Source organism: Trichomonascus vanleenenianus, assembly GCF_965637985.1.
Source record: "Trichomonascus vanleenenianus strain CLIB 3782 genome assembly, contig: TRVA0_032S, whole genome shotgun sequence".
Lineage (NCBI taxonomy): Eukaryota > Fungi > Ascomycota > Dipodascomycetes > Dipodascales > Trichomonascaceae > Blastobotrys > Blastobotrys vanleenenianus.
The window spans coordinates 67,777-95,575 of NW_027481855.1; the positions used below are offsets into that span (position 1 = coordinate 67,777).

At 47.2% G+C, this 27,799-nt stretch overlaps 12 protein-coding genes and 1 non-coding gene across 13 annotated transcripts; 5 read left to right on the forward strand and 8 right to left on the reverse strand.

Moving 5' to 3' along the window:
• Positions 1 to 526: 526 nt before the first annotated feature.
• Positions 527 to 1,684, reverse strand: TRVA0_032S00672 (uncharacterized protein; the record flags this gene model as incomplete). Its single annotated transcript, XM_076686041.1, has 1 exon — positions 527 to 1,684. The coding sequence occupies one exon, from the start codon at positions 1,682 to 1,684 to the stop codon at positions 527 to 529; it is 1,158 nt and encodes a 385-aa protein (XP_076539705.1).
• Positions 1,685 to 2,721: 1,037 nt separating this feature from the next.
• Positions 2,722 to 3,216, reverse strand: TRVA0_032S00694 (uncharacterized protein; the record flags this gene model as incomplete). Its single annotated transcript, XM_076686042.1, has 1 exon — positions 2,722 to 3,216. The coding sequence occupies one exon, from the start codon at positions 3,214 to 3,216 to the stop codon at positions 2,722 to 2,724; it is 495 nt and encodes a 164-aa protein (XP_076539706.1).
• Positions 3,217 to 5,580: 2,364 nt separating this feature from the next.
• Positions 5,581 to 7,188, forward strand: ESA1 (histone acetyltransferase Esa1p; the record flags this gene model as incomplete). Its single annotated transcript, XM_076686043.1, has 1 exon — positions 5,581 to 7,188. The coding sequence occupies one exon, from the start codon at positions 5,581 to 5,583 to the stop codon at positions 7,186 to 7,188; it is 1,608 nt and encodes a 535-aa protein (XP_076539707.1).
• An 876-nt stretch (positions 7,189 to 8,064) lies between these two features.
• Positions 8,065 to 9,222, reverse strand: TRVA0_032S00738 (SANT/Myb-like DNA-binding domain-containing protein; the record flags this gene model as incomplete). Its single annotated transcript, XM_076686044.1, has 1 exon — positions 8,065 to 9,222. The coding sequence occupies one exon, from the start codon at positions 9,220 to 9,222 to the stop codon at positions 8,065 to 8,067; it is 1,158 nt and encodes a 385-aa protein (XP_076539708.1).
• A 5,089-nt stretch (positions 9,223 to 14,311) lies between these two features.
• On the forward strand, positions 14,312 to 14,385 carry tRNA-Val(AAC). The gene has a single exon. It is a non-coding gene; the product is annotated as a tRNA-Val (tRNA).
• A 1,029-nt stretch (positions 14,386 to 15,414) lies between these two features.
• TRVA0_032S00782 (uncharacterized protein) lies at positions 15,415 to 15,819 on the forward strand (the record flags this gene model as incomplete). Its single annotated transcript, XM_076686045.1, has 1 exon — positions 15,415 to 15,819. The coding sequence occupies one exon, from the start codon at positions 15,415 to 15,417 to the stop codon at positions 15,817 to 15,819; it is 405 nt and encodes a 134-aa protein (XP_076539709.1).
• A 271-nt stretch (positions 15,820 to 16,090) lies between these two features.
• Positions 16,091 to 17,551, reverse strand: UBP1 (ubiquitin-specific protease UBP1; the record flags this gene model as incomplete). The annotated part of the gene is made up of 1 exon (XM_076686046.1): positions 16,091 to 17,551. The coding sequence occupies one exon, from the start codon at positions 17,549 to 17,551 to the stop codon at positions 16,091 to 16,093; it is 1,461 nt and encodes a 486-aa protein (XP_076539710.1).
• Positions 17,552 to 17,988: 437 nt separating this feature from the next.
• TRVA0_032S00826 (Alb1 domain-containing protein) lies at positions 17,989 to 18,521 on the forward strand (the record flags this gene model as incomplete). The annotated part of the gene is made up of 2 exons (XM_076686047.1): positions 17,989 to 17,998; positions 18,052 to 18,521. The coding sequence occupies 2 exons, from the start codon at positions 17,989 to 17,991 to the stop codon at positions 18,519 to 18,521; spliced, it is 480 nt and encodes a 159-aa protein (XP_076539711.1).
• Positions 18,522 to 18,978: 457 nt separating this feature from the next.
• Positions 18,979 to 19,557, reverse strand: CPR1 (peptidyl-prolyl cis-trans isomerase; the record flags this gene model as incomplete). Its single annotated transcript, XM_076686048.1, has 2 exons — positions 18,979 to 19,202; positions 19,254 to 19,557. The coding sequence occupies 2 exons, from the start codon at positions 19,555 to 19,557 to the stop codon at positions 18,979 to 18,981; spliced, it is 528 nt and encodes a 175-aa protein (XP_076539712.1).
• A 213-nt stretch (positions 19,558 to 19,770) lies between these two features.
• Positions 19,771 to 20,844, forward strand: CAB2 (phosphopantothenate--cysteine ligase CAB2; the record flags this gene model as incomplete). The annotated part of the gene is made up of 1 exon (XM_076686049.1): positions 19,771 to 20,844. The coding sequence occupies one exon, from the start codon at positions 19,771 to 19,773 to the stop codon at positions 20,842 to 20,844; it is 1,074 nt and encodes a 357-aa protein (XP_076539713.1).
• Positions 20,845 to 20,929: 85 nt separating this feature from the next.
• On the reverse strand, positions 20,930 to 22,396 carry SAM50 (outer membrane protein assembly factor; the record flags this gene model as incomplete). Its single annotated transcript, XM_076686050.1, has 1 exon — positions 20,930 to 22,396. One exon carries the CDS (start codon positions 22,394 to 22,396, stop codon positions 20,930 to 20,932), a length of 1,467 nt encoding a protein of 488 aa, XP_076539714.1.
• A 320-nt stretch (positions 22,397 to 22,716) lies between these two features.
• THI13 (NMT1/THI5 family protein) lies at positions 22,717 to 23,733 on the reverse strand (the record flags this gene model as incomplete). The annotated part of the gene is made up of 1 exon (XM_076686051.1): positions 22,717 to 23,733. One exon carries the CDS (start codon positions 23,731 to 23,733, stop codon positions 22,717 to 22,719), a length of 1,017 nt encoding a protein of 338 aa, XP_076539715.1.
• A 2,267-nt stretch (positions 23,734 to 26,000) lies between these two features.
• On the reverse strand, positions 26,001 to 26,939 carry TRVA0_032S00936 (NmrA/HSCARG family protein; the record flags this gene model as incomplete). Its single annotated transcript, XM_076686052.1, has 1 exon — positions 26,001 to 26,939. The coding sequence occupies one exon, from the start codon at positions 26,937 to 26,939 to the stop codon at positions 26,001 to 26,003; it is 939 nt and encodes a 312-aa protein (XP_076539716.1).
• Between the last annotated feature and the right edge of the window lie 860 nt (positions 26,940 to 27,799).

Below are 27,799 nucleotides of genomic sequence, written 5' to 3' on the forward strand. Positions count from 1 at the left end.
TGATTATTAAGTTGGCGGAAAATCGATCTACTTATCGAACAAGTATGATCAAATTCGTAATATAAATGGTAGTAAGAAGGTAAGCACCAGGGCTATATAGATTGCTTCACTTCACCAGCCTAATATGATTTGAGACTGCCTTTCCTGTAAGTCCTGGCCCTGTGCAGATGAAAACTAAGCAAGCTTGCCTCTGTAAACAGGCGACTAAATAAGCAATAAGTTATAGGAACATTAAATGATTAATACACTAGGATATAGCTTAGTCAAGTGAGTATCCGCATAGCGGAGTTACGGGAGGGTTGAAGGGCTGGCCCGTCAAGGCTACGCAGCAATAACAATTGATCATAAGTAGCTCTCGTTAGTACAGCTTCAAATCTGATACACTTCGATAGAGTTCGCTGCCCACTCTGAGAGCGCTAGTTCTTGTAATGAGATAAACTACTTATGTAAAGAGTAGTTAATTAATAATTAAGTGATCTCATCGTGAAATGGTGATCGTCCATCAAATGAATCATATTAAAAAGCTTTACTCTGGGTGGACAGTTTTCTTAAGCTTGTTCCTTGGTTCTTCCTCCTCCGCAATACCTCTTTTTTTGTTCTCCTCTTGGTTCGTCTTAATCCCGGACGAACAATTACCACCACTAAGCTGGGAAGCCGCACGATCCTTTGATCGTGCGTTATAATCGTCGTCCGTGCTAATATACCGATCGACACCCTCTGGCTCAATATCATCCAACCCGAAAACTAGCTCCTTCTCCCATTCAGTAATCGATGACAATGTGGACTTATACTTTTCACGCAGCCATCTGCCCCATGGCCAGTCAACGAAATCGCTAAAGCGAGAATCCTCAAGCATAGACTTTTTCCACCTAAGTACTGGGCTAGACAATTGCCCGGGGATATCCGCCAACTCTCTCCAGTGATGAATTTTACCGTCACTGAATGTTGCGTTGGCGAAGTTCCATGCAACAATTTGCATATCAGTTCTGTCAGCAAGAATAACGCATTGTGTATCAAACCAATTTTTGACTGAAACACCCCTTTCGTAGAATTCATCTTCTGCTTCCACAACCTTCTCCATGAGGATCTGCCTTTGGTCTCTGTTAAGCGAGATTGGATTCACATCGTCGAGGCCAGATCCTCTAATATAGTCTCTCAAAATCAGCCTGACTTCCCGATGCTTGTAGCTCAAATGGCCATCCACTGGAACAGTCATGGTATACGAGCCATAGTACTTCGGTATTATCTTGCCCTGCAATTCTGCTAAAAGCTCATATGAAAGAACCGTATGAGAATATGCATTGTCCGCAGCGATTGATGGGGGGACAAGAACACCCACAAATGTAAACGGATCGAATACTTCTGCCACTGCTGCCCCTTCGTCAAGGGGCAAGCTACCAGCTAAAATCTGAACCACGAATAGACGCTGCCTATTCTCTTTCGGAGGTACTAACTCTCCATGCACCTTGATCTTGATCTCGTTCTGACCATCTTGACCTGGGGTCGGTGGCCAATGAAGTATCTTTTCAATAACAGATGTGTATTTCGTTTTTCTTTCCGTTTCTTCCTTATTCTCAAGCTGTGCTTTGATCTCGCCTGGGGAGGGCGGGATATGACTGCGAATAGTAACTTCGTCCAATGGCCGCAGGTATCTTGGGAAAAAATTCTCTTCTTCTTCGTACATATTTAGTGAGATAAACAGGGTCGAGTGAAAAGTAGAGGAACGAATTTTCTAAGCCTTAGCCCAAGGACGACAAAGCAAATTAGAATGCTACATCATAAGCTGGCAAATTTATACTTCCACTCACTAGGGCATGTTGAGCTAAATATAAACATGACCTTCCTGCGGCGGAGGTAACCTTAACACTCAATATTACACTACACAAACGGGGGTCAATTGTCAAGCAATCACTGCTTAAGAGATATTCACTTGATGCAGTTTTTAGAGTGGCCAAACCTAGCATCGGAAAAATATCATCCTATCAAATTAGCTTGACCAGGAATCGAAGAAATTTCGACAAGCCTTTCTTGGTGATAGCTGGCCCTTGGATTAACTCCTTTGTTGATTATTGTAATCATTCTTCTATCTTATTTACCGATCTTCAAACTTTGACATGATCCGCCTGACAGCAAGCACATATAAAATTAATCAATTTGGAGAACAATAAGTACATGGGTGTTATTGCGCGTATAGGCATCTTGAAGTTTTCCCTGGAATCAATTAACTAAGTTGACTCTCCCTGTCAGCGAAGACGTTTCCCCTGATCTGCATAGCGAGTAGGATATGTCTCTCATTTGTGAGACAGTTATGCTTGGATTACAGTTCCTATATACACGTCTTCTGTATCCCAGAGGCGTGTAGAGGTAAATGCATGACAGAAAACTAAAGAAAAATAGCCTTCCTTCTTGCTAAAGCATGCAGAAAGAGTATTTTTTCGTATAATGTTTTCATTCGTGGCAACCAAGTCATCGAAACCCTGCATCAGGAAGTGGCAGACGGAAAGAAAGATGCTGAGCGACAATAGATTGATACCGGTAATACCATATCAGGCCGATGAAAAGGGCTATGCAGCCAAAAAATGCGTCAACCTAGATGTAGGAAATATATGGATCAAAAATAGAATAGCTGCTCGGTATTACTGAAAACTGGAACGATATATTACACATGTAATCAACCGTGATACAATGAACTACAATACAAATACAGTAGTCGCTACCCTATCATTGCTCTGGGTCTTGCTGCTCGAGGAGGATTTCTTCTTCGGGGGGGGGGGGACTGGGACTCGTTCGGGGAGGGGTACTTCGTAGGAGCTCTCTATTAATATCCTCATCGCTTCTGAAATGGTGGTTTTCCAACACTTCGAAATTCGGTCCTAGCACGCCGCAGTGCTGAAGACCAAGCAGTTGCATTTTCAGCAGTGCCTTCCTGAGAGAATTTGCTGATCTTCGTTCACTGCAGTTGATACAAGCGACGTAAGGAACGGCTCCGCTTTCGAAGTATGGACCAAAATCAATCAAAAGTGCTGTTGGTCCATCTGCAATGATAGCATATCGAGTGTGGGTTATAGAAGCATAGTGACGGGCTTGGTTAATAGAAGCAAGCGAATTGCGCTTTATCTCAACCACCGTATCGTGTGGCACGTTTTCTCCACCGAGATCGTCCATAAGAAGCGTGCCGCATGCTTTAAACTCAACGGTTAAGTATGTTCGGACCATAGTATCGGTATCGGTATTGGCATCGGTATTGGCATTGGTATTGGTATTGGTATTGGCATTGGTATTGGCATTGGTATTGGCATCGGTATTGGCATCGGTATTGGCATCGGTATTGGCACCGGTATTGGCACCGGTATTGGCACCGGTATTGGCACCGGTATCAGTATTCCTAGGGCAAAAAACGAGACACACGTCAGGTCTAGAAGACTCACCTTCTACCACCCTCCGGTCTTGCTTAGAACCAAAGATGTAAGGGGGATTTTACTCCTAGTATCAGCCTCGCCACCACATGCTGCGTCGGACGAACTGCTTCGGACATTAGATTTGTACGCACTTCTGCCTCACTGACGATTTCATTACAGATGAGCCATTCATCCCATCTGGAATCTTCGACAGTTTGGTTTTCGAAAACATGAGAGAGTGCTGCAATGTTAGTAAATCTTTCTGGGTCCACCCTCCTAATATGACGCACAGCTTTGCCTTTTGTTGCAGCGACATGCGTATTGGCATTGCGAAATCTGACTTCTGGTGGCCCGATATTTCTTTGGAGGTAGTCATTGAGTGGAACTCTAGGCATTGCGAAAGTGATGGCAGTTCAATGCTGGTTGAGTAGAGCCAAGAGGCTCTACTTAAGTACATTGCCTGCATGAAAGTTGTGATATATCAACTTCACTGTTGAGGGGAAATTTCAATCCCTCCCCTCACTAACATGCATCTAAAGGTCTTATAAATAGACGAAACGTGATGTATCGTAATGGCGCTGTGGTACGAGGAATGACTTCCCTTTTCTCTCCTTGCGTCAATGCAATGGTATTTGGCGATACCTGCCTTGCTGGCAGTTGTTTCACAGCCCTTCAGTTCATATCAAGTTAACTGTCATTACATTTATTGTATATGTAATGAAAGAGCGTGTTACGTATCTAACGACGGGCTCTAGCAACAATTGTGATCAAATTTAATACCTTCGCTGGCAAAAGGTTAGGGCTCATCTACGCAGTAGCTGCGGAGTAGTTCTCCAATAATAGTGTTCATCCAGATCGGCAAATTGCTACACGTCAAAATGGTTAGCCAATTGGAGGGCACGACCTATAATCTGCCATGATGGCTTCATTCTACTCGCATAGTATAGTGATAGCTTGCCTGTCTTGGCAGGCAGTACACTTTTGTACATGCGATACGTGATATGATTGAGCAGCCTCTCTCCGCAGCTTAACTAAGGATTAGCATAACGCCTCTATCTCTGCAGCTTAATTAATCTATCTAGCCATTGCGATGGTCTGATTGTGAGTCCTTCCTGGCACGGCTACAAGAACTGTGCTAAAGCTAATCCCGATTTTATCAATGGCTCTAAACACACATGCGGAAGGTTGACGTAGCGTTCATAAATCGCGCTAAGACCGTTGTAATTCTCCTATTGCCACGGAATCCTTCGCATTCAATGTCAGTAAATATAATTTAAGGGATAAAAATCAACGAACCTAAAAAGATGCCTGTCTATAGCAGATGTAAATGAATTTATCTCTGGGGAGACCTGACCACCGATTCCGCCGTACCTTGGATCCCTCACCATCCTGTACCAGGGGATGGTCCACAAAGCCAGCGGTGCTGAAAACTGCTTAGAAAGCGTTACAAACCGTGCTGATATATGCTTACGGGCATGCCCCGCTGGAACATGCCTGTGTGATATTTTCCATGGATTGGTAGCGATAGAAGGACCTGCCCCTTTGAAGCAAAGAGAATCAAAAACCTGCACCACGTACTTTGAATAGATGTTTCTTCCTCACATAATCACCAATTGCAGGTAAATAGCAAGTTGGCCGTGCAGAAGTGACAATGGCGTGGAAGAAACGCTGCCTGTTAAGCTTCTCTGGCATTTGTTGATATTGCCGGTGCACCACTTACCATATCCTCAAGGGTGAATGGAGTATGAGAACGAAGGGTTATTATCGCCAACGGATATAGGTATTCCGCCGTTGGCTTGTTATCGTCGTCAAAACACCATAAAGAGCATCAGATCCTGTAATATAACGCACAATCCTAGAATATACTGTGAGCTATTTTCATAATTGAAGCGGATTGAACAATTCCTCCGCGAAGCGGAGCTACGGGAGCTCGAGGGCTGGCCCTCGAATAAACACTTCTCGAGTGTAATTGGCGCATCAGTAATTCGGGAGCGGGGGGACGGTACGCCCCACGTTGAGCGGCTCAGAAAACATAATCAAGTCCCAGCACCCACTTAATTAACAACGCGTCGCACCAACCTTTACAACCCTACGACATTACTGCCTGATTGCCGGCCATTTAGTATAACGAAACTCGATCAGTAAACCGCAGAACAAGGACCCAAAATAGAATAAATCGCAAATGGTCCGCCTGTCGCGCCAGCTGCGGCATGACCAGAACCGGCGTCCCCGACGCACTGCAGCGCCACGGCGCCTGGCCGACCCGCTGCTGGAAAAAGACTTTTGGCAGAACCTGTACCACGCCAATGACTTATCGGTGCCTGAGAGTCGATCGAGCTCTTTGAACGTTAGTGGTGCGGCCACGCCGGCAGTGGTGAGGCGGTCGACGCGGCGATCGAGCAGTGAGCCGCATGCGGCGCCCGCCACCTCTGCTGCGGCGTCTCAGCCGTCTGCGGCTCAACTGCCACCAAAAGGGGCGCCAAAAAAGCAGCTAATTGTCAAGCTCAAGCTGCCTAGTAATTACTACTACAATAATGAAGCACAGAAGCACGTGGTAATTGAGGAAATTGAGGATTCGGACGAGGAGCCGTACCGCGGCGTCATCGCCGGCCCCGAGGCGTCTACGGCACACACAATGCCCATGAAGCAGGATCTCGAGCGGTTCGAAAAGGCCATGAAAGAGGCCCGAGTCGACCGAGAGGACGAATCCAGCTCTGATGATGAGCAATTGGCTAACGAAGACTATTTCGAGGCGCGGCGCAAGATCTCCAAAATCCGGCAGATCCACATTGGCCAGTATGAGATAGACACCTGGTACACGGCGCCTTTCCCGGAAGAATACTCAAGACACCACACGCTGACATTGTGTGAATTCTGCCTGAAATACTCGAGTAGCCCGTACGTCGCATGGCGGCACCAGCTCAAATGCCAGTACCGGCACCCGCCAGGGAACGAGATATATCGCGACGCTGAGGCCGAATTGAGTGTGTTTGAAGTAGATGGGGGGAAAGCCCCACTGTATTGCCAAAACCTGTGTCTCCTGGCCAAAATGTTTCTCGACTCCAAGACGCTATACTACGATGTCGAGCCGTTCATGTTCTACGTTCTGACCTCCAACAATTATTATGGGTGCCAGTTTGTGGGGTACTTTAGCAAGCAGAAGAAGCAACAGCGCACTGGCGGTGAGTTCAATTTGTCGTGCATTGTGACCCTGCCCATATTCCAAAAGAAAAAAGGGTACGGTCAGTTCCTTATTGGGTTGTCGTATCTGCTATCCAGGCGCGAACACACGACAGGCACTCCGGAAAAACCGCTGTCGAATTTGGGGCTGGCGAGCTACACGCGATACTGGCAGAACACGGTCTGCCAGTACCTGGCCCGGGTTCCGGCGGGGCATGCAGTCAGCATCAGTGATATTTCGCAGTCGACCGGCATGACGCATGACGATGTCATATACGGGTTGGAGACACTGCGCTTCTTATCGTTCGACCCACGCACAGGCCGATTTGCCGTGGTCGTGGACCGTGCGAAGCTCGCATCGCAGCTTGAGAAGCTCGAGTCTGGAATCCATCTTGACGAGTCCAAGCTTATATGGGAGCCGGTTCATTCACAGCCTTCTCATGGTGTAGATTTTAGTGTGGACTCCTCCACCCTTGACTCTACAGTTACTGATTCTATTGCAACTCAGCCGGAGGAAGAAGTGTATGAAGACGAGGAAGAAGAAGAAGAAGAAGACCCAGCCGTTATCCTCGATCGGCTCATGACGGTGAGGCCGGTGAACATGCCATGATGACACACGGCTCTACCGTGTTGCGGCACCCGATGCCACGGCGCGATGCCTTTTATTTTTGCTTTTACGATGAGATGTAGCTAATGCATGTATGTTTTGAACTCAGACGGCTCCAAATACCGAGGTCGACCGTTTAGATGTGGAGTATATTATGATATTTCTTTATATCTTTGGTATATTTATTTGGTATTACCGGTTATGTCTTACGCCGTAACGTTATGGCCTAATCTTCTCATAGTGCCTTTCGATTGCGTATCTTTGGCTATTAATGGGGTTATTGTTTTCTATTAATTAGTGTAACTGCTTTCTCTATTAGCGACTTGAAGGACGGAATTATTGCCAGCGGATATTATGGTTGTACGGGATTATAGCTTATCGGCATTAAAGTGATGTCTTACCACCATCGATGGGATGCACGGCATCAAGTTATCAAGTCTCAGTTCTACCTGATGTAGTATTATCGTAGCGCCTGCGAAGTGGTGGAAGCTTCTATTCTTATGGGTAATATTGGAACTAACTCTTCGCTACTCATGCGGTCTAGAACTGTGGATAAAGTAAAGTCTACGGCAATAAGGTGACCTTCGGTACTAACGCGTGGTCTACGGCATTAATGCGAACCCTACGGTATTAAGGTAAACTCGTCGGTATTAAGGCAGGCACACTGAAATCTACGTTACTAAAGAAAAGTCTTCTGTACCAAGCCTCAAGGCTAGACCCTACAGCTGAAGTTTTGTTCAGTAGCAACGCATTACAGTAGTAATTCATTGATTCGATGGTCCCTCCGCTTCGCGGAGACCCAGGGGGGTCTGGGGGGCTGGCCCCCCAAACCCCCTCGCTTCAAGTAAAGTAGTAAAGTGAATAGTTAAATAGTCGTTTCTACAGGGTAGTTTCGAGCGCCGGGGCAAACGTGCCAGGCCGTCGGGGCTGCTGCTGGTTGACGGGCGGAGGCAGCTTGAGTCCGTTGAAGAACTTGGAAGGCCGCTCGAGAAGGGGCCGTTGAGGCGCCCTGGCGGAGGACTCAAAAGACATGGTGCGGCGACGGGCTGAAGAAGTCGTCTTGAGCTCATACGCACGCTGGCGGATCTCGGACTCGGTCCGGGTCGGCAACAGCACACTCAGTTCTTCAATTCGCAGGTCGCTACGCAACAGCATCTCGTCCTCGTCAGAGGACCACGGCTTAGTGGCCGTCTCCTCCTCCTTGACCGAGAGCGGCGGCGAAGGCGGCTTTGTGTGGACGTACGAGGGGTATCGCGTCGGCGGCGGCGAGGGCGGGGCCACAAACTGGGGCGCCTGGGCCAGCGAGCCGATATGGGGCGTTGTGTTGGTGGTGTGGTTAGTATTCGTGGTCGTCGTAGCGGTCATAACATTGGTGGTCGAGGAGTTAGTAGAGGAGAGCGGCGGGGAGTTCGTAAGCGCGTCATTATTCGAGTTAGTAGGAGGGGTCGCGTCGCGGTTCTGGGATCGCAGCGTGCCCGACATGAGCCGTCGCCAGCGGAACTGGCATGCGTTGGTGGTACGGTTGGGGAAATGCGAGGCGATCTCCTTCCATCCGAGCTTGAGCTGTTCCTTGAGGTGCCTCAGCACCATATCGTCATTGGGGTCCCATGAGCTCGGCGTCTTACGGCGGTCTGACGAGCCAGACCCGGGGGTCGCTGATGGGGACGTTGTCGACGCCATTGAGGGTGAAGTCGGCGTGTCGTAAGGAAGAGCCGGCTTGGCGCCTCCGGAGCCCGCCAAAGTGTGTCTACGCTTGACATTTGGGGGGTTTGGCGATTGCGCCATATATGGAGAGCCCAGGCTTGGCGATATCGGCGAGTGAACGGGGCCCTGTTGCTGTTGTTGGTTTGTTAGGGGTGGAGGAGGCGGTGGATGGTGGTAGTAATAGCTGGGGCTATGGCTTCCATTTCCATTTCCAATGCTCGTACTGTTATTGCTCAGGCCATTTGGGTACCCAGAGAAGGAGAGTCTGTGGTTATGAGGATGAGTTGCCGTTTGAATCGGGGGCAGTTGGGGGCCGTTATATCCAGATGTCATGTTTAATTATTCTTGGCAATTTCTGCTATCGTTGATTTTCTTGGCAATTTCTGAATTTGTCGTTATCGTTGATTTTCTTTAATCGGTAATTTTATGCTTAACCGGTTCGTTGTTGCTTAATTAACCGTCTAGATATTAATCGATTTATCGTAACTTCTTATCGTTTTTGATCTGTCGTTCTTTAATTATAATCCTGGTCGTCAAAAAGTTGAAAGTCTACGTCTTTTAATAGCTTGTCTTTTTTTTTAAAAACAAGCTGTCGATTTAACGTGATCTCTAAATAGGTTTGGCCGGTCGAAACGTGGGGCTAAGGCCGAAGTGCAATCATGGAAGACGACGAAGCGGAGAGAGAAAGGGAAAAAAAAATATGGTCGATAGAGGGAAGCCCTGCAAAGATATAGGCGAAGTTAAGCGGTTCGGAGGTGGGGACGCTCAGCGCGTCATCGCGTAATTGGCCCCCAGAGGTGCATGCTGTAGCGGGCTGCTTTAAGCGATCGGCCAAGACATTGCAAAAGCAAAGCGTGACTCGGATCGAGTACAAAAGCAAATCCGATGAGATGGCCCTAGCCCCTTCGCGCGCAGCGGAGCTACGGGGGTCTGGAGGGCTGGCCCCCAGGATCGTCTCGACACCCGCACTCCAAACCGACTTCCAGGTTCCAAGTAGTAACTTCAACAAGCAATGGAGCAGAGCGATGTCGGAGCAGGGTGTGTAATGTCGAGGTGCTTGGCAGCTCATCCCATCTATCTGGTGATCTGCGCTGCACGACCCGTATTGGCGAGCTCGTACCCGGGCACCCGCTTGGGGCAGGTGGGGCCGCCGATCGGCCTATCTTCGAGACATATAGCCATCTCTGTTCCAGTGGTCCTGCGTCATTCAAAAGCAACCTCCACTCGGCGTGATGCGAACCTCTCCCCCTAAGCTGCGATGATTGGGTGGATAAGCGCGCCCCCCATACCCCGATATCGGTGTTCGTTGCTTCTTTCCAAACGGCTTCACATGTGTGGAATGCCATCTTTTGCGGTGGACACCTATCTGAGACCGCATCGGTGAACGGTTCTTCGCTTAACCAAATAACCCCAGCATTTTTGCCGCGCTACACTACGGTGAAGTCGCCGATGGTTATAACGGTTAAATTAAACAACCGGTACAAGTTCTCCACATAGCCGCATTTATAGGGTGTACCAGTACCGTATGAGAGCGGATCAGTAGTACGTATACGTATGGCTGGACAATGATTATTACAGGCGTGATGAAGGGCAATTAGTCACGAGCAGAGCATCGCACACGCAAGCCCTTTCTCTGATCGGCCCGGAAACGCATGCGTGAAGGGGAGGTGGGTCCCGACGCCCATACACAAACCCACATAATCGTGCGACTTAATGATGCATCGATAATGCGAGGGGGGGAGTCCAGGCCCGCCGATATTCGTGGCTCTTCTCATGGATCTGCCGCACCTAGCGTCTCTTCTCATTGGTTCTCATCTGTTTACAGCGGGTTAGGGAAGACATGGCTATAGGGCTGTAAAAGACCCCCTATAAATGATGAAATGGATTAAAGGAGAACGGGGTATATGTGGAACACGAAAAGGCGTGGGGAGGGGGGAACCATATTTAGAGAAACTGTATGCGGGATTGTTTGTTGAGGCTGATACATGTGTAGTATCGGTAATACAACATTTTCAACAGTCCATCATCGTACTGAGTATGTGTAGTAGTTGAGCGAGAACTGGGTGTAGGGCATATAACCGATGTTCATCTCGCCGGTTGTAGTAAAACAAGCATGCGCATTGGATCATATGGACCCTTTACCAAGCCGAATTGTAGCTTAAATATGGCACATATAATATCGCTTTAAGTAGGAAGACTTCCCGTATTATATGTGTTCCAATAATATATCAGCCTCCTGCTTTTTGTATTGTGTATTCCACTTTTCCAACATCGACGGTAATAATATCACCGTATGCATTACTTTCAATACCAACGTATATAATGTCCCATTGGCTGCACTTCTATAGGCCATTAGATTGACTTTCAAACGGGCAGGTCAGAAGTTATAGATTGTACACCGGTAATGGGACGCGCTTCATCGGCTTCACGCCGTTCTCGGAGAGGCTGCGGTCGCACCATTTCCGCTGGGCGCGGATGATCCCCGGGATTCCCCGTATATGATCCAGCCGCACCTTCCCCTTCACCCATGTCTTGATGAAATACGCCCTTCACCCATGTCTTGATGAACACGGTGTAGGTGTACTTCTCGTGCAATTGACACACCTTCTCCTTCCTTTTATCGGAGGGATAGGGTGGCGGGGGTCAGTCCTCCTTTAACCCCCCCTCCGCTTCGCCGAGATATCGTTCAGTTCCATAGCACTGATAGTATACTTTGCTTAGTAGTACAATTGGGGGGACCAGTCCCCCCAAACCCCCCTGGGGCTCCGCTTCGCGGAGATATGGCAGAATTCTACAATCCCTCGGCGAAGCCGAGCTACGGGGGTTTGGGGGCTGGCCCCAAAGTAATATAGACCCAGTACAATTGGGGGGACTATTGATTAAGTGTGTTACCAAGATAGACAGTTAACCAACTACACTATAATTACGTTGCGCTGGGTGTATATAGCAGGGTTCTCCGATATCGCATTCTTCTTCTAGTGATATTTGACTCATTGATTGCAGTATGTTATTAAACATGCGTAAGATGCTTCTCGAAGGATATTGCGCAATATTACGCAGCAAAGCTCAAGAGTGAGTACCGGGTAAAATTTCAGTTATATTTGGGAAGTGGGGGATTAATGTATGACTGTAAAATATAGATAAGATGCCAAAGAATAATCGTGGGCTTCATCAGCAGCTATTCTTAATCATATGGCATGCCGACCCAGAGCTAAAGGACTGGGGGTTTGGGGACAGAGCCCCCAACTACGGGGGCTCGAGGGCTGGCCCTCGATTACATATTTCTGACTCCAAAAATTGAAAGATGGTAACTAATGAAAAAAAAAAACCAATAAACCACTCACAATGTACTGCGTTGCAGTATAATAGAAAAGAAGCGAGCCTCTCTTGGTAAAAAGCTTGCGGGCTCAGGCTTAATTATCATAGGAATGCTCAGACTACTGCAGTTAGCGTATAGCCACTAGCCATTTCCTTCGCTAATAATGATTAGAATCCGTTGCCTACGGCCAAGGAGTACTAGTTGAGGTGCTTGCCCCCCAAAGAATTGTCATCCCTATAGAGTTAAAGCGTGTGAGGGCTTTGAGGCACCGGTCCCCACAATGCAAATGTGCTGCAATTGATCCAAAGGGATTGAGAATGTGTTACAGTGAAAGACTACAAATGGTGTCTTCTGCCCAGGCGTCACCCAAGGGAAGTAGATCAGCCCTCATATTACGTAACTCTCCACAATGAATCAGGTGTAACTAGGCTAAGCAAATCATTATGCAGGGAGGCTCTCTGATGTGGGCTGCATTACCCATAACCTAACGACGCCTTCCTATTGTCAAGGCTATAGCCTTCTCCCCGATACATTAACTTTGCATTACGCAAGATCGCTTTGGAGAATGCACATTCGACAACCACTGTATGTTTCATCATCTGGAGCATGTTCCGAGCATGGGTAGGCGATGAAAAATCACGAGACGATTCGCATGTAAGAGCGTGAGCAATGGCGGCGCCCACCTGCTTGATCCAGCCTTGCGGGAAATGTACTTTAAAGGTGTATTTCATCGGCTCGCAAGATTGGTCTGGAGGTCTGAAGATCTGGAACCCTGTTCCCGTCACGCAGCCCTTAGAGGATTCAATCATTGATGTTTCCGTCATGTTGTACATTATCTTATCGGGTCGGCTTACCAGCCAAAGGGTCTTGATCATAGCTTTACACACCCTTCTGCGCAGAGTTAAAGTAAGATTTATTAATTAGTGATTCCCTAACGATTGTTTTATTACAAACGGGGGCTACCGGTAATTACAGCTCGTAGGACACAGTCTACACAGTCGCAACGGGCGCGAAATACAGATTATTCATTCATACATAGATACAGTTCGTAGGCTAAACTGCACGTACTGGCGATCAGTGAACGAAACTACTCCGGTTACACGATATTGTTTGTGATGCTCACAAAACTACAAGCTGTGTCCAGCTTGACGACATTCTAGCAGATATAAGTAAGGCAATTAATGCATCAGCGGCCCCATCTTTGAAACTGCTCTAAAAAGAGGTACTACATTGTATTTGTAGCAAACCACCATCCCTATACTTTAGCCCACTTTGTTCTTCTTTGAGCTGCCCTAACTTTCAAAACTAAAATTTTACCCAATAGTAAAAGATTGCGAGGTAGAATTTACCAGAATCATTCAGAAACGGCATTTTAATGCCCTTTTGCGCGTTTTGGCAGCTTTTTTTACACTGCAAAGTCGAGCTACAATGCATAAATTTCTGTTCTATTTGGCAATTGCTTACAAGTTCAACAAATGTATTGACTTGAATTGGGACCACACGTGCAAATTGAAATATGCCGCTTTTTTTAACCACAGATAATAAACCTAGCTTCTGTAGAAGACCAGCAGAGGGGGCACTAATTGACGAATTAAAATAGACCACATTAACCAATTAATTCAATCCATACTGTAATATACGCATGAATGAATGAATGAAACTCAATTAGCGTCCTATAGGTGGCCTGTAGGCCAGAGGACCCCGTTACATGTAATACATAATAGTAATAATCCAATAATAAAAATCAAAATCCAATCAAATAAGTCCACCCAATGTATCGCATTCGCGCCGTGGGGATTGGGTACCCCCCGTAGCTCCCGGGAAACACTTCCCACCAGGGATTAAAAACCGGGAACCTTCCAAAGTAGTGGTTTGTAGTCGCAATTAGTCGCTTATCGGCGAAGTAGCTGGCTCTTCGAAATGAATTGAGCCATCTGCCTAAGCCCGTCCGGTGTGCCTAACAATGTTGGCAAGTCAAATGTCACGCTGACCTCCAGAAGGAGGTGTGTAATATACGCAGAAAAATTCACTTAGTCAGCCGATGACTAAGCGAAATAATTTGACACTACAAAATGTATCGAAAAAAATTTTTGTCAACAAATTGGTTCGATGGTCTAGTTGGTCATGGCATCTGCTTAACACGCAGAACGTCCCCAGTTCGATCCTGGGTCGAATCAAATACAATCACCACTCACAAGAGTGGTTCTTTTTTGCGCGCGCGTGCAAAATTTTCGCGTGCGCAAGCGCTTAATTGCTTAGTAGACTTAATTAAGTTATTATTATAATTATAATTTTATATGTATATATACCCCCTGGTATTTATTACCTATATGATACCCCGGCCGGGCAATATACATTATAATCAATTGCAATATTGCCATGGGTACATCAACCATATATCAGGTACAAGCCTACTGATCTCTGAGCTCGCAAATATATACATACATCTACATATGTGCTGTTAGAGAAAAACCTGCTCAATGTCCAGAGAATGCTCCGTTAACTTTCAGGAACCTCTGTATGATTAATTGGTACAGATCCGAGGTGATTGCAATAGTCAGTATCCGATTTTCTTCGCTGTTGAATACCCAACAACTTGTCTTCTGTTCACTTAATAATTAGTCGATGATGCTGAAAGCTTTCCACTTGCAGAATTCATTGCGCACCAGGCTCACCTATGTAGGTTAAATTCGAACTTACTCGCTGGCCTTTCACCTTGCGCTTCATAGCAATATGCTACATAATACAATTGTCCATAAATATGTATTAAAGACGAAACTGGAATTCAACTGACGATAGCGATTGAATTACAGTAAGCTAATATGCTCAAGTAAAAAGTTGATACGACTACACGGTTAGATTACTAGCTAAAGCAATTACAAATTGACTGCTGGACTGGTTCAGCTACGGTCTTTCATATTCTAGTCGGCGTTATAACTTGAAATTGCAAACAGCTGAATGTCGTCCTGGTCATTTATGATTTATCGATAACACTCGAAAAAAATCCCGGCCTAAGCGAGATAGCGGAGATCTCGGAAAAATTAAGACCCAACCCGACCTTCTCAACAAGAAAAACCCCCACAGTAGGATCGAAAGAGGAAGCAATGATAGGGCTCCTGGCAGTCGCATGTGTACTATTACTGGTCGTCGTTCTCCTGCCAGTATTTAATGGCATTGGATCGTACAAGAAGACGCTCCTGAAGGACATGCCAGAACTGCAGGAGCGAGAACGAAGGAAGCGGGAGCGACAGCTGAACAAAAAGAAGAAGCAACCGATTGATGATGGTAGCTATAGGCCGCGAGCGTGGGATGAAGAGGAGCCTGAGCAGAGGAGTTTTGCGTCAGGTCTGAAGTCGACCGTTTCATCGGTTCTGCCCCGGAACAAACTCAAGTTCTCGCCGTCAGACGTGCCAACCGACACAGCGCAGCGACAGAACCCCAATGTTGGAACCTACGTTAACCCTGAGACGCCATATTCTTCGCATATTGACAACAACTTTGACGTGGATCAATTCATTGCCGAGGAGGCCAAGAAAGACCGCCAGGAGAAATCAGCAGAAGCTGAACAAGAAGCTAAATACAACTACAAGGATCTCGATACTATTATCTAATGGCCTTGTGAGAAAGCAACCGACCCATGTAATAATCACATGTATATAATAAGCGATACATTGGAACAAGTAAAACCGTCGGTAGACTCAATACAAGTCCTATTCAATACTCTCCGCGAAGCGGTGCCCCGGGGGTCTGGGGGGCTGGCCCCCCAGGGAAGTTGAACCTCCAGGATTGTCTTTTCCTGGGGCTCTGCCCCAGACCCCGTAGTTGGGGGGGGGGGAAACCCCCCAAACCCCCCAGAGTGAAAACAGTAAGATGTATTATGCTCTATAGTGATGCTTTGTTAATCATGTCAACGAGGTCTGTGCTGTGTTCTTCTGAGTCGGCAGGAGGAGGCGTTGGTTCTCTTTCTGGGTCTGGCTGCTGCTCTTCAGGGGCAGTGGCAGGCGGCGACTGCTTGGAAGCCTTTTCATAAAACAGCATGAAAACGCCCTGGGCATTGAGCACTTGCGATTCGTACGAGAGCTCTACTGCGTGGTCCGAGATGCGCCACCAGAACCCCTGGTTGCATTTCCGGAAACACACGTAGTGGCCAAAGTTATGGGAGCCAAAATGGACCACGACGGCCTTCAAGGTATAGTGTAGCCCCGCCTGAGCCTCTGGAACATGCATAGGATGCATGGATTTGCTGGGGTCATGGTTAGTTTCGTCGGTCGGGTCTATAACGTACTCGCTCATGTTAAGCACCAGCGGGAAGTGCACCGCCGTGAAGTTCTTGCGGGTATAACCCGTCTCCATGTCGAAAACGGACCGGTTAATATGCACCATGATGATATCCGAGGTAGGCAGAGCGAACATAGTTTGCTTGGACTTGTCACATTGCTCTTTGTGGCTGCTGGGCTTGAGTTCGGAGTACTTTTTCTCGTCTATAACGCTCTCCTTGAGAGCTGTATCGACCTGCTTTATACGCATCTCGAACATTGATTTGAGCTGTGCAGGAGTGTCTGGATTGCTTGCTTTTTCGGCCAGATCCTCTCTAAACTTGATGAGGCTGCACCGGTAGCATTCTACGCCAGAAATAATCTCCATCGAGCAGTATTCTCTCAGTAAATCGTGGAGATCAATCGAACCCGACGAGAAGGCACTCGAGAGGCTCGTGGACCCCAGCGAGAGGTCAATTGACGAAACTACGCCCTTGCGGATGCCCTCCATCTCGCCGCACTGCAGACAGCCCACTCTGGTGGCGCTATAGCCGTCAAACGGCGTAATTAACCGCGGCTTCTTGTCGCTGATTCCATGCATCTCTTTGATATCCTTCTCGAACCCCATGAGCAGCTGCTGGAAGAACTCCTGCGCGTCCTCCTGGTCGTATCCGTTCCAGCGGTTACCCTGCCCGAGCGACTTGATGAGCTCCGAAGTTGAGTAAGTGTGCTTCGACGCTCTTTTGACATTAAGCTTCTCGACTAGCCGCTGGAGCACCGCCGAGACGGAGCGGTCGGAGGACTTGACGAAGTTCTGGAACTCCTCGCTGCCAAAGTGCGTCGATAGGCGGTCAAGAGAGGCCATGGACTGGACTACGCAGTTCATGAAGCACGTGTTACCCTCATTATACAGTCCACCCACCTTGAGCCGGCGCACCTGGTCGAAAGAATGGCGCTGCTCGGCCGAGATGCCCTCATCGTGAACGGCCGGATGCTCCGCCTGCAGCGTCGTCGCGGCTTTGTCGTATATGTACCGCACGCCGGCGGACGCCATGTCTACCGAGCCCATAAACGTGTCGGAGAACATGAGGAGGAAGATGGTTGAGAAGAACCCAAGTGCCACACTGCCTGCCACGGAGTAGGGCGACGACTGGTACCTCTGGGGCAATAGGAAACAAATCCGGAGGACGATGGAGTATAGGATGATGCGGACGGTGCGGTAATTCGTGGCTCTACTTGAATCTAACAGAGAAAGCACCCAGTTCATGCTACTTCACGACACACACGCACACCTCCTCTTCCCCTGGAAATAATTTTTCTTGCTGATGCCGGGGCGACGACAGTATTGTGGATCACGATTGCAGATTTTATTTTATATTTTATGGTTTTGTTTTTCGCTGTTGGGAGTTTTGCTTGCGCAAGCGACGCACAGCCGCTTGGCGATGGGGGGATCGTCGATCTCGATAAGAAAAATATTCAAGACATCACCATTACATCATATAAAGATACTGTATAACGTTAGAAATGGCTAAGAGTAAGTGGTTAATAGGGTACGCTCTGGAGGATAGCGCTAATAGGAGATTGTAGAGCAAACTTCGAGATCGCGGACTGAGCGTCGAAAGGCAGAGCAAGAACTGCTTGAGTCCTATGCACCGGCGCCAGCTGCAGAGGAAGCACTAGACGGCAAGACGCGAGTCCAGTTCAAGAAAGCCGAATTGGCTGTCAGGGGCATTGTCGATGACGAGGTGGAGCAGGTTGAGGAGAAGAAGCGACGAAAGAATCCGGTTATGGTGCCTAATGTAGGCAACAAGGTTGGCAAGAGTAACGCTAAGAAGAGCCATAAGCAGAAGAAGCGGCAAGTAGATGCCATTGAGCGGGCTCTGAATCTGAAAGACCAGATGGTGCGAAAAGTTGAAGACGCCAAGGCGCGGTTTGCAACGGTCAAGGAGCGACGAAAGCCATGGGAGCAGCTTGATGCGGCGAAGCCAGAGGAGGCGAAGATTAAAAAGAAGCAAGAGCTGGCTAATATCTACAGTGCATTAGAGGAGACTGCATAACTTTTTTTGATACGATTTACGACTTGAAATTTTATATATTGGACATGGGATTGTTGGAATATGGTGATGATCTTGAAATTTGGATAAGCTGTTGAACTATGGTGGAAGACTTTGACATTTGGACATGAACTGTTGAAATGCGGTAATGATCTTGAAATTTGTATATGAACTGTTGAACTATGGTAGACTTTGACATTATGAATTGTTGAAACATGGTACTGATCCTGAATTCGGACATGAATTGTTGAAATAGGTCAATGATAGAATTTGAACGTGAATTGTAAAATGGTAATGGCCTGGATTGGACATGAATTGTTTGAAATAGGTTAATGATCCTGAATTTGGACATGAATTTATAAAATGATAATGGCCCTTAAGGCTTGGACATGAATTGATGAAATATGATAAACCATTTAACATTAGGTCTCTGAAGTGTTAATGAATAAATATATATAAATCACATTTCGCCGCAGTTGGTTATAACCACGTCGTGGGGATACGGCCTATCATTTTCTCCAGTAGGAACCCGCTCGATCTTCCGCACAATCTCCTCTCCTTCAATGACCTTGCCGAAAACTACATGCTTCCCGTCCAAATGGGGCAATCGCTCACAGGCAATGAAAAACTGGCACCCATTGGTATTCGGGCCCGAATTGGCCATGGACAGGCTCATTGGGTGATCTATCACGTTAGCAGCATATTCCATATTCCCAAAACAAGTGTTGTACTCACGCTCAAACATAAACCCCTCGTCATTAAATGTAGTAGATCCATAAATACTCTCGCTTCCCATGCCATTACCTTTTACAAAGTCACCACCCTGGATCATAAACCCTTTGATTACTCTATGGAATCGCGTAGCCTTGTACCCTTGGGGGACTCCGTTAACTCTATACTCCCCGGTACAAAACTGCCGAAAGTTCTCACTGGTCTTCGGCAGCTTGTCAGCAAACAATTCAAACTTGATCCGCCCTAATGGCTGCGATCCCAGGCTCACATCTAAGAACACCACCGGATTACCACTCTCACTCGCCATTTTGACTTCCAAATACCGCCCGGTACGTGATCTTCCTAGGTTGGAAGTGGCACATTTGGTGATGTTGCGTGCGCGAAGTGTTGGGAGGAATAAAGCCGCGCGCTCTTCGGGCCCTCGGGGCAGAGGCGGGTGGTCACCTAGCGGGGGATTCGGCATGATGAGCCGTTGAATTCAAACCCTCGAGAAGCTATTCGTGGTAAAGGAAACACAAAAATGGACGTTGAAAACAAAATGGATGCTGAAATGATGAACCTGCATACGTCGGATCCGGTCCCGGATTCGGCCATTGACCGGTCGGTGCCAGAGTACCCCCCAGCCGAGGATATCGACGAGGACAACTACTTCAAGCATAACCCCGAGCCGCCCTACCTTGCCAAGATCCAGGAGACGGTACACAAGTTCATTGAGTTCCACGATAAGAGTGCCAAGAAGATTGCTCTTGTGACCAGTGGAGGCACCACGGTGCCATTGGAGAACAATACCGTGCGGTTCATTGATAACTTCTCTGCCGGAACCCGAGGCGCAACCTCGACGGAGTTCCTCCTAGAAGAAGGATATGCAGTTATCTTCTTGCACAGACAATTTTCGCTGCTGCCGTACTCCCGGCACTATTCCCATAGTCGAAATTGCTTCCTTGATTACATGGTCGAGGACAGCGACAACCGAGTGTTCATAGATGATAAGTACCAGAAGGAGATGGTTGAAGTGCTGAGGAAATACCAGCACGCCAAGAGCAACCATCTGCTGTTGCTTGTACCATTCACTACTGTGGACCAATATCTGTTCACTCTGAGGATGATCTCGCTGGAATTGAGCCAGCGAAAGTATCAGCGGTGTACGTTGTTCTATCTGGCTGCCGCTGTGTCTGATTTCTTCATTCCTCGGTCCAGAGCTTCGGAGCACAAAATCCAGAGCGAAGAAGGCGGTGGCAAGCTTCTGGTCAACCTTGATCCGGTTCCAAAGTTCCTCAAGCGACTTGTAGATACATGGACACCAGGAGCAATGATTATCAGCTTCAAGCTGGAGACCGATTCTTCAATTCTTCTGACCAAGGCCAGGAAGGCTCTGGACAGGTATTCGCACCAGCTGGTTATTGGTAACCTCTTGCAGACTCGAAAGTACGAAGTAATTTTCGTCACCAAGGACGAGGTCGAGGACTTCCGGCTTACGCCAGCCCAGCAGAAGCAAGGGGTTGAGATTGAGTCTATTATTATCCCTGAGGTTGCCAGGCGACACCAGCAGTGGATTGACCAGTGCTCTAACGATGGTACCACTAATTCTGTGTAGATAACAACACAATACCACAAAAAAACGCCACCACCATATATAATGTCAAAGATATTAATTGTACAAGAACGTTAAATAGGAATATTTACATGAAGCTCAAACCGATGCCAAATTGAAGGCCCTTACGAGTAAAATCATCAGTCCGTGCTATAAGAGGAAGAGTGAAGTTGAGCTCAAATCTAGCTGCCGGGTGAGTATAAACAAGACCAACGCCAGCTGCTACTGAGGGGTTGAATACGACAGAACGGATCTGCGAGGAAATCGGAAGGGAATGGTCGACAGGGACGACGGCACCACCATTAATGAAAGAAAGCATTCGGAGAGGGTTTTCTGGCTTGAGCGTAGGCAGTTTGGAGATGGCGCTAATACCAGAGCCGAAAAACAGATCGCCGCCAATGCTATCAGAACCATCCTTTGGACCAATTCCATTCATCAAAAAGCCTCGAACATCATTAGGTCCACCCAGGTAGAATCGATCCATGAGATGAGACACTGGCTGATGAGGGCCCATCCAGATAATACCACCCTTTGCAGTACCAGTTAGGATTACAGGCGGGAGCGGAGTACCCAGAGGTCCCCCCTGGCCCAGGCTATGCACTACTTGCGCCTCGAAGCTGGATTTTATGAACGGATAGTCGCCATTTTGAGGACCAAGTAACCCAGCAATCTCCTGGCTCAGCTTGAAAAGATTTCCGCGCGTAGGTAGCAAATGGTGGTCTCTGGTATCCCGGGTATAGTTATAGTACACACTGGTCTTGATGCCATCTCCAGCCTGGTCTCTGACGCTACCACTCATTAGGGAATCCTTTACGGCATTAATAGACCGCCAGGTTGCCTCGTAGCCAAATTCGCTGTGGGAATTGCGCAGCTTGGCAACAAGTGTTCGTACAATCTGTTCGTGAGAGGCATACGGAGCAGCTCGAGTAACAAGGTACGCAGCAAGTTCTGCTCTCCACTTGGCCGAATTGGCGAAAGGCATACTGGCGTCGAGGATATATGAAGATCGTGTCCGAGTACCAACTGTCGCATCTAGCGAGACGATTTCGGCGGCCCCCAATAAGTTTTTGACAGTAAACTTCATGTATCCGGTACCTTCGCCGTCACCAACGTTTGTACCAGTCTTGGCCACAAACGGCTTGGCCTGTTTAAGATTAACAGTCGATTTGACATTGAGTTTGGTAATGTCGTTGAATATGCTCTGATGCTCGTCGAGTTTGAATTGCACTTGATCGTACACCCCTAGGGACGTCAGATCACGGTATGCCTCGTCTACGGCCGAGATGAGCTGGGAAACATTTCGTGCAGCCAGAATTGGCTCCAATTGGGCATCTAATAGCGATTCTCTAGTTTTCCGAGCGCCCGAGCCGTGGGCTTCTATTGAGTGCACTACTACTGGTTTGGATGCATTTTGTTCGAGGAGTGATGAAAAGTAGTTTAGGGCACGTTGGTGCTGATTTTTGGCCAGCTTTTCTATAACGGGGTCGACCTTTTCCTTGTCTTTTGACCCGTCGAAGTAATTCTTTTTCAGTCTATCAAAGAATCCTTCCTCCATCTTTTATGCCCTCATAGGAGTCTATTTGATCTGCTAACGATGATTTGTTCAGGGACTCGTCGGCTATTTTTTTTATTTTTCATTTTTCGTAGCACGCGAGGGTAGTTGGGAGTTTTTCTTCGGTCTTGGGCTGCTGAAGACATGGCAAATACCGGTACATACTGTAACCGGGGTCCAGTCGGGCCAAGGGAATATCTCCTCAGGCATAAGAATTGAAGCCTTTTTATAGGCAGAAATTTGTAATACGTAGAGTTGAATTGAGTTTATTTGAAAGGATTGTAATAACCATATACCGGTATACTATAAAGATTGCAGATGAATTAAATAACAGCTAGACGACGGTACCCGCCGCAAGACTTGCATTCTTCTTGGTGCTTGGCCATCAGTTTCTGAGTACCAATTGGATCAGCGTCCTCCTTAGGTTCTGGCCAGGAAAGGTACTCATTGGAGTAGTTTGGCTCGTAGTCCGCTGGCAGGATATCGAGTCTCTTGCCGTAGGCCGTAACCTTTCGCCAGTCACGGTGGACATTGTACAGAGAGTCTGAAAGGTAAGCGTAGCATCGCTCGAACATCTTCTGGTTCAAAGTGGTAGCCATCTGTGGCTTGAAGTCGCTGTAGTCGGCCCATGCCTGCTTGGGGTTGGAAATTACATAGTCAGTAGCCTTTTTGAGTGCCACCAAGATCTTCTTCACCTTGTCTGGGTTTTCTGCCAAAAACTTGTCGTTGCAAATGTAGAGAATGGTACAGAAGCAGCAGCAGCCCAATTCCGCAAGCTCATCAATTCTCAGCATCTGGACGTCAGAAATGGGTCGGCCCTGCTCACGGCAGTACTCCTCAAGCTCCACTTGCTGAATGCACTCAATGCCAATACCGGCATCAATCTTACCCTCAATGATATACTTGGCTACGTTCATTCCACATCGCACAGCAGTGTAGTCCTCTGGAGTCATGCCGTGGTGCTTGGTGAGCTCGTCGACCTGAATCTTTCCAAACTCTCCGACGTAACCAATTCGCTTGCCCTTGAGCGACTGGAAATCAGTAATCCCCGATCCCTTAAGGTACAGAATTCCAGTGAAAGGCTCATCCAAAAGCGAAGCCACTGAAGTCACAGGGAAACCTCGCGCCTTAGCAGCAAGGGTGTGAACCATTGCCTTCAATCCCATGTCGATCTTGCCAGACCCAATCAATTCGGTCACATCGGATGGGTTGGACGGCTCAAGAATAGAGACATCCACTCCCTGCTCTTTGAAGTAGCCTTTAATGGCGGCAATGTAGACGGGAATGTGGTATGGTGCAGCCTCCCAGTTAAGGCAGAAAGACACTTTTTCAGTAGACATGGTTCAATTGATCCTATAAACTGTTTTTCTAGAGAAATCTATGGGTTCCGCAATGATGTGGCACTCAATTTATACTTCTCAATTAACACCATATGCAGTGAATCTCCTTTATTATTGGACCACTGCCGTCCGGTTCCGGTAAGTGGAGCAATAATCTCGCCTATTTCCCCATGTAGCGACGCGGTAAACCACCAATTCCCCATCAGCATATGCTGCTAATTGCCATGGTGGTCCATAATCCCTCTGTGGTTTTGTTTTTTTCGCGACAGCATCGCCAATTAATTGCTTCGAGATTCATGTTGCCCTAAGATAACAATTCACTGTGCCCGGATACTTTTTGAGTTGCCCCCTTGGTTTTTAGCAACTGGCCTCAATTTCTCACAACCCTGGAGCAACAGGGTCCGGGGAATGCGCTCACGCGGGTGAATTCGTAACGATGAACGTGGAGTCTGTCCCTGCAGGCGGCTTGCGTACCCGACAACTTGTAGATCACTATCCGCTAATAGCCGACTAATGGCCTATTATGCTGCAAATCTACAGCTGAGCCCGGTGATGGCGTAGACACATAACCAAATGAGAACCCCGGGCGGGGGTCAATAGCAATTGGTGAATACCCAACATTTCTATCCATGAATATGCGGAGACCGAATCCGGTGATTCAAAATCTGAACATTTTTTATCATTTGTGCATTCATTCACTCTGCTGAAGTTGTCTACAATAGTCCTCCTAAGCAGATAAATTCTAAGCTACTTGATTGTAACAAACCAATTAAAAGAACAATATCTCATTGGTATGCTTCTTGAAACCTCATATAGTTCTTTTGAATACAATTGTATTCCTTCGGACCGGACTGTTCCACCCGCCAAAAAATGTGCATGTTAACGCAACCATGTATCTCATGCATATTCTTACTTGTGGCTCATCTACATGTAAAAGTGAACAGCCGTTTATATATACTCTGTACTTACATACAGGTCATGGACACAGTGCCCCTAAACTAGTGAATTTGGCAGAGACCACAACTTATTAGTTATAGCAGAGTTTAACGAAATGTGAAAATTATCATGAGAGAAAGCCGAGACAGCGTTGGACCCTTGCGTAAGAGCTACGCGTGAGACCGGAGTGACTCAGTGACTCAGCCCCAGGTAGGTGACTCAAGATCCCATAACGGCAATACCGATAGACTATATACCACAGCAAAAACTATTGAAGATTATACAAAGTAAAGAATTATTATTTATCGAACAAAGTACATACCAGATAAAGGATATTTTGGTTCGACAAATAATTGAAGATGCTTGGGGTAGTGTATCGGAATATCCGTCAGCAGGAGCAATTGATTTGTTCCATAACTTCGCTAGCAGGTTGAGCGTTGTAATTCGCTTACGGTACGTCTAAATTCGCTCATTTCCAATCAATGCGCCATTATATTTATTTTTCGGCGTTCGTTCGGATTGAGGGGTTCCAGCGCTCCGATGTGCGGAGTGAAAGTCTCAACGTACATACCAACGTAGAATTTCCAATAACCTCTGTTATTAGCCTTCCGTGTAGCATTGTTCTTTAAATATCGACTCCAGTTTCTCTGGCAAAACCATCCTATCATCAATTGTGAGCTAGGGGTAAAGTTTCTTATTTGTAGTATCTCAAAGTTCTATTTAGATTCCTCTGTCGTTCATTTCTTGTCGCTCTCTCTAGTCCTCCTATCGAATTCTTTTCCGCTCCCTTTATTCCGTCCTGTACTAACCAAAGCGATTCCCGCTCTGGGAAGTTGTGATGAATGCTTTTTCCTCTTGCAGCCTGTATTATTCTCACATGTAATAGAGCTCCAATGTACGTAATTCGCATGACTACCGGTGTATGCTGTTTTAGTCTCATATCGTTGTTCCACAATCTTAAGTAAGCTCCATTGGTTTTCCGCCAGCTTGAACTTCTCGAAATGTTCCCGTCCTTTTGCGAAGGCAGTTGTTGTAACGAGTCATTACAATTCTTTTCAGCTCTGTCATATACCGCACCCTCAATTCCCCATCCTTCTCTCTGATTTCTGATTGGCATGTTACATTAACTCCCCACTATATTTCTTCTGCTTTATAGTTGATACTGAAGAAGAAGAGACAGAAAAAAAATCTATAGAAGAATGCACTGAAGAAGTGAATGATACCCCTCAATTGGATTTTTCGACGTATCGTTCTTGTGTATAATTAGAGATAATTTTTAGCCAACTCTCAGCTGCTATTATAATTAATTAGCGTTCTACGAAGATGGGAGCTTATTTCTTGGGCCCCTTGAACCCGTTAGTCTCCCAGAACATCTGAGGCGTTGAGAACTTGTGCGGCACCTTCTTGTTCCTCTCCAAATGGGTCTGTTTGGACTCTTCGAACAAATCGTACTCCTCGTAGAGCTCACACATGGCCTTCAAGTCATCCATGGGCAAATAATCCTTTGGAAGGTTCACCGCCTTGCTCTTAATGCCCGTAACCTCCGTGAACGCCTTCGCAATATCATCAATGCTATATAGTCCACCGCTGATAGGGAATACCCCACCATTGGACTCCGCCCGATGGTCAATGACGTACTTGACCATAGCGCCAGTGTCTCGATCAATGTCTACGAACGAAATCTTGCGGTCTGGAGACAATGCAAAGTAGAAGTCCACAGTATCAGGCTCTTCGGCGTTCCACTTGGCCGATTGCAGAAGATTCTGGAAGTAGACACCGGCCTGCACTGCCGCGCCCTTGATGGGCTGCTTGAAAAGGTACTCCTGGATCTTGTACTTTCCCTCAAAGTGCAACACGCGAGTGTTCTGTCCGTGGGTGATTTTAGCAGCACTAGGCAGAGTGCTGAACACCACGAACCCGACCTTCTCGGCCACACACGCATCAATCAAGTTCTTACCCTGATCAAACTCGGCATCCTTGTTCTCACCAAGCTTGCTCATGATGGCAGGATCATAGAAATTGGTGACTCCAAAGACGACGTCGGCATTAGCTACAGCACCCCGTAGGGAGGCAGGATTGCCCAAATCTGCCTCGACCCACTCGACAGGCGATGGGAGCTCAGAGTTGATTTTCTGCACTTTGGCAGAGGTCTTGGAACGCGTAACGGCACGAACTTTGTAGTGGGAGGGCTCAGCGGCCAGAGCGCGAAGTACTGAACCTCCCTGGTTGCCCGTGGCTCCAAAAATGACGACAGTAATAGGAGATGACATGTGAAATTGTTAATTGATTACCTGTTGGTGTTTTATACAGTACTGGGTTCTGTAATATTTGGTATTGATTAGCAAGGGGGAATCACGGCAGATGAGGTTGGAACGATGTCCCCCCACACTAGTCAACCCGGAGAGTCCGGTCTCTCGATTTGTCAACTTAATTGAGTGACCACGAAGGGATAATCAATTGACCAGTAAGATAACAATGTTATATGCGATTCTTCGGGGCTATATCAATCTTTAAAACGGCATATATGCCCGTCAATTCCGAGAATGCCGCACAATGCCTAATTAACGGTAATACCCGGGGTCCCGGCTGTTACAGGCCGGTACTATCATTATAGCGCGCAATGGGCAATTATTCAAGTATTGAAATAAATGAACAATTGCCGATACTCCGTAACTAACAATAGTTAGCACCACTAAGCAATTCTGAACTAATCGGCCGCCAATCTGATCGCAATCGCGATCGATAAACGGCGATAAAATAACGCTAATTATTACCAACTACAGTTTGCGCGCGCGCTCGCCATCGCGCTCTTTCTAGCTGGCGCCGCATAATATGCGGGCCAAGGAAAAGGAGGAATAGCCCAAAATCTATTCCACTGGTGAATGGCCATGGAAGATTTCCATGACAAGTTCCTCAATGAGGTGTATAACGAGCTATGCGATGAAGACGGTAGCCTTCCAACGGATGCGCTGGATGTCGCCATTGAAGCGCTGGAACTTCAGGATGTAATTGGCCCGGATGAGCTAAAACTGGAACTGGACCCTAAAGAAACGGGCCAAATTCCCAAAGACGCGTTTATATCTGTATTAGGCGAGTACCTTAACCCTCAGGCGGAAAATAAAGCTGAAGA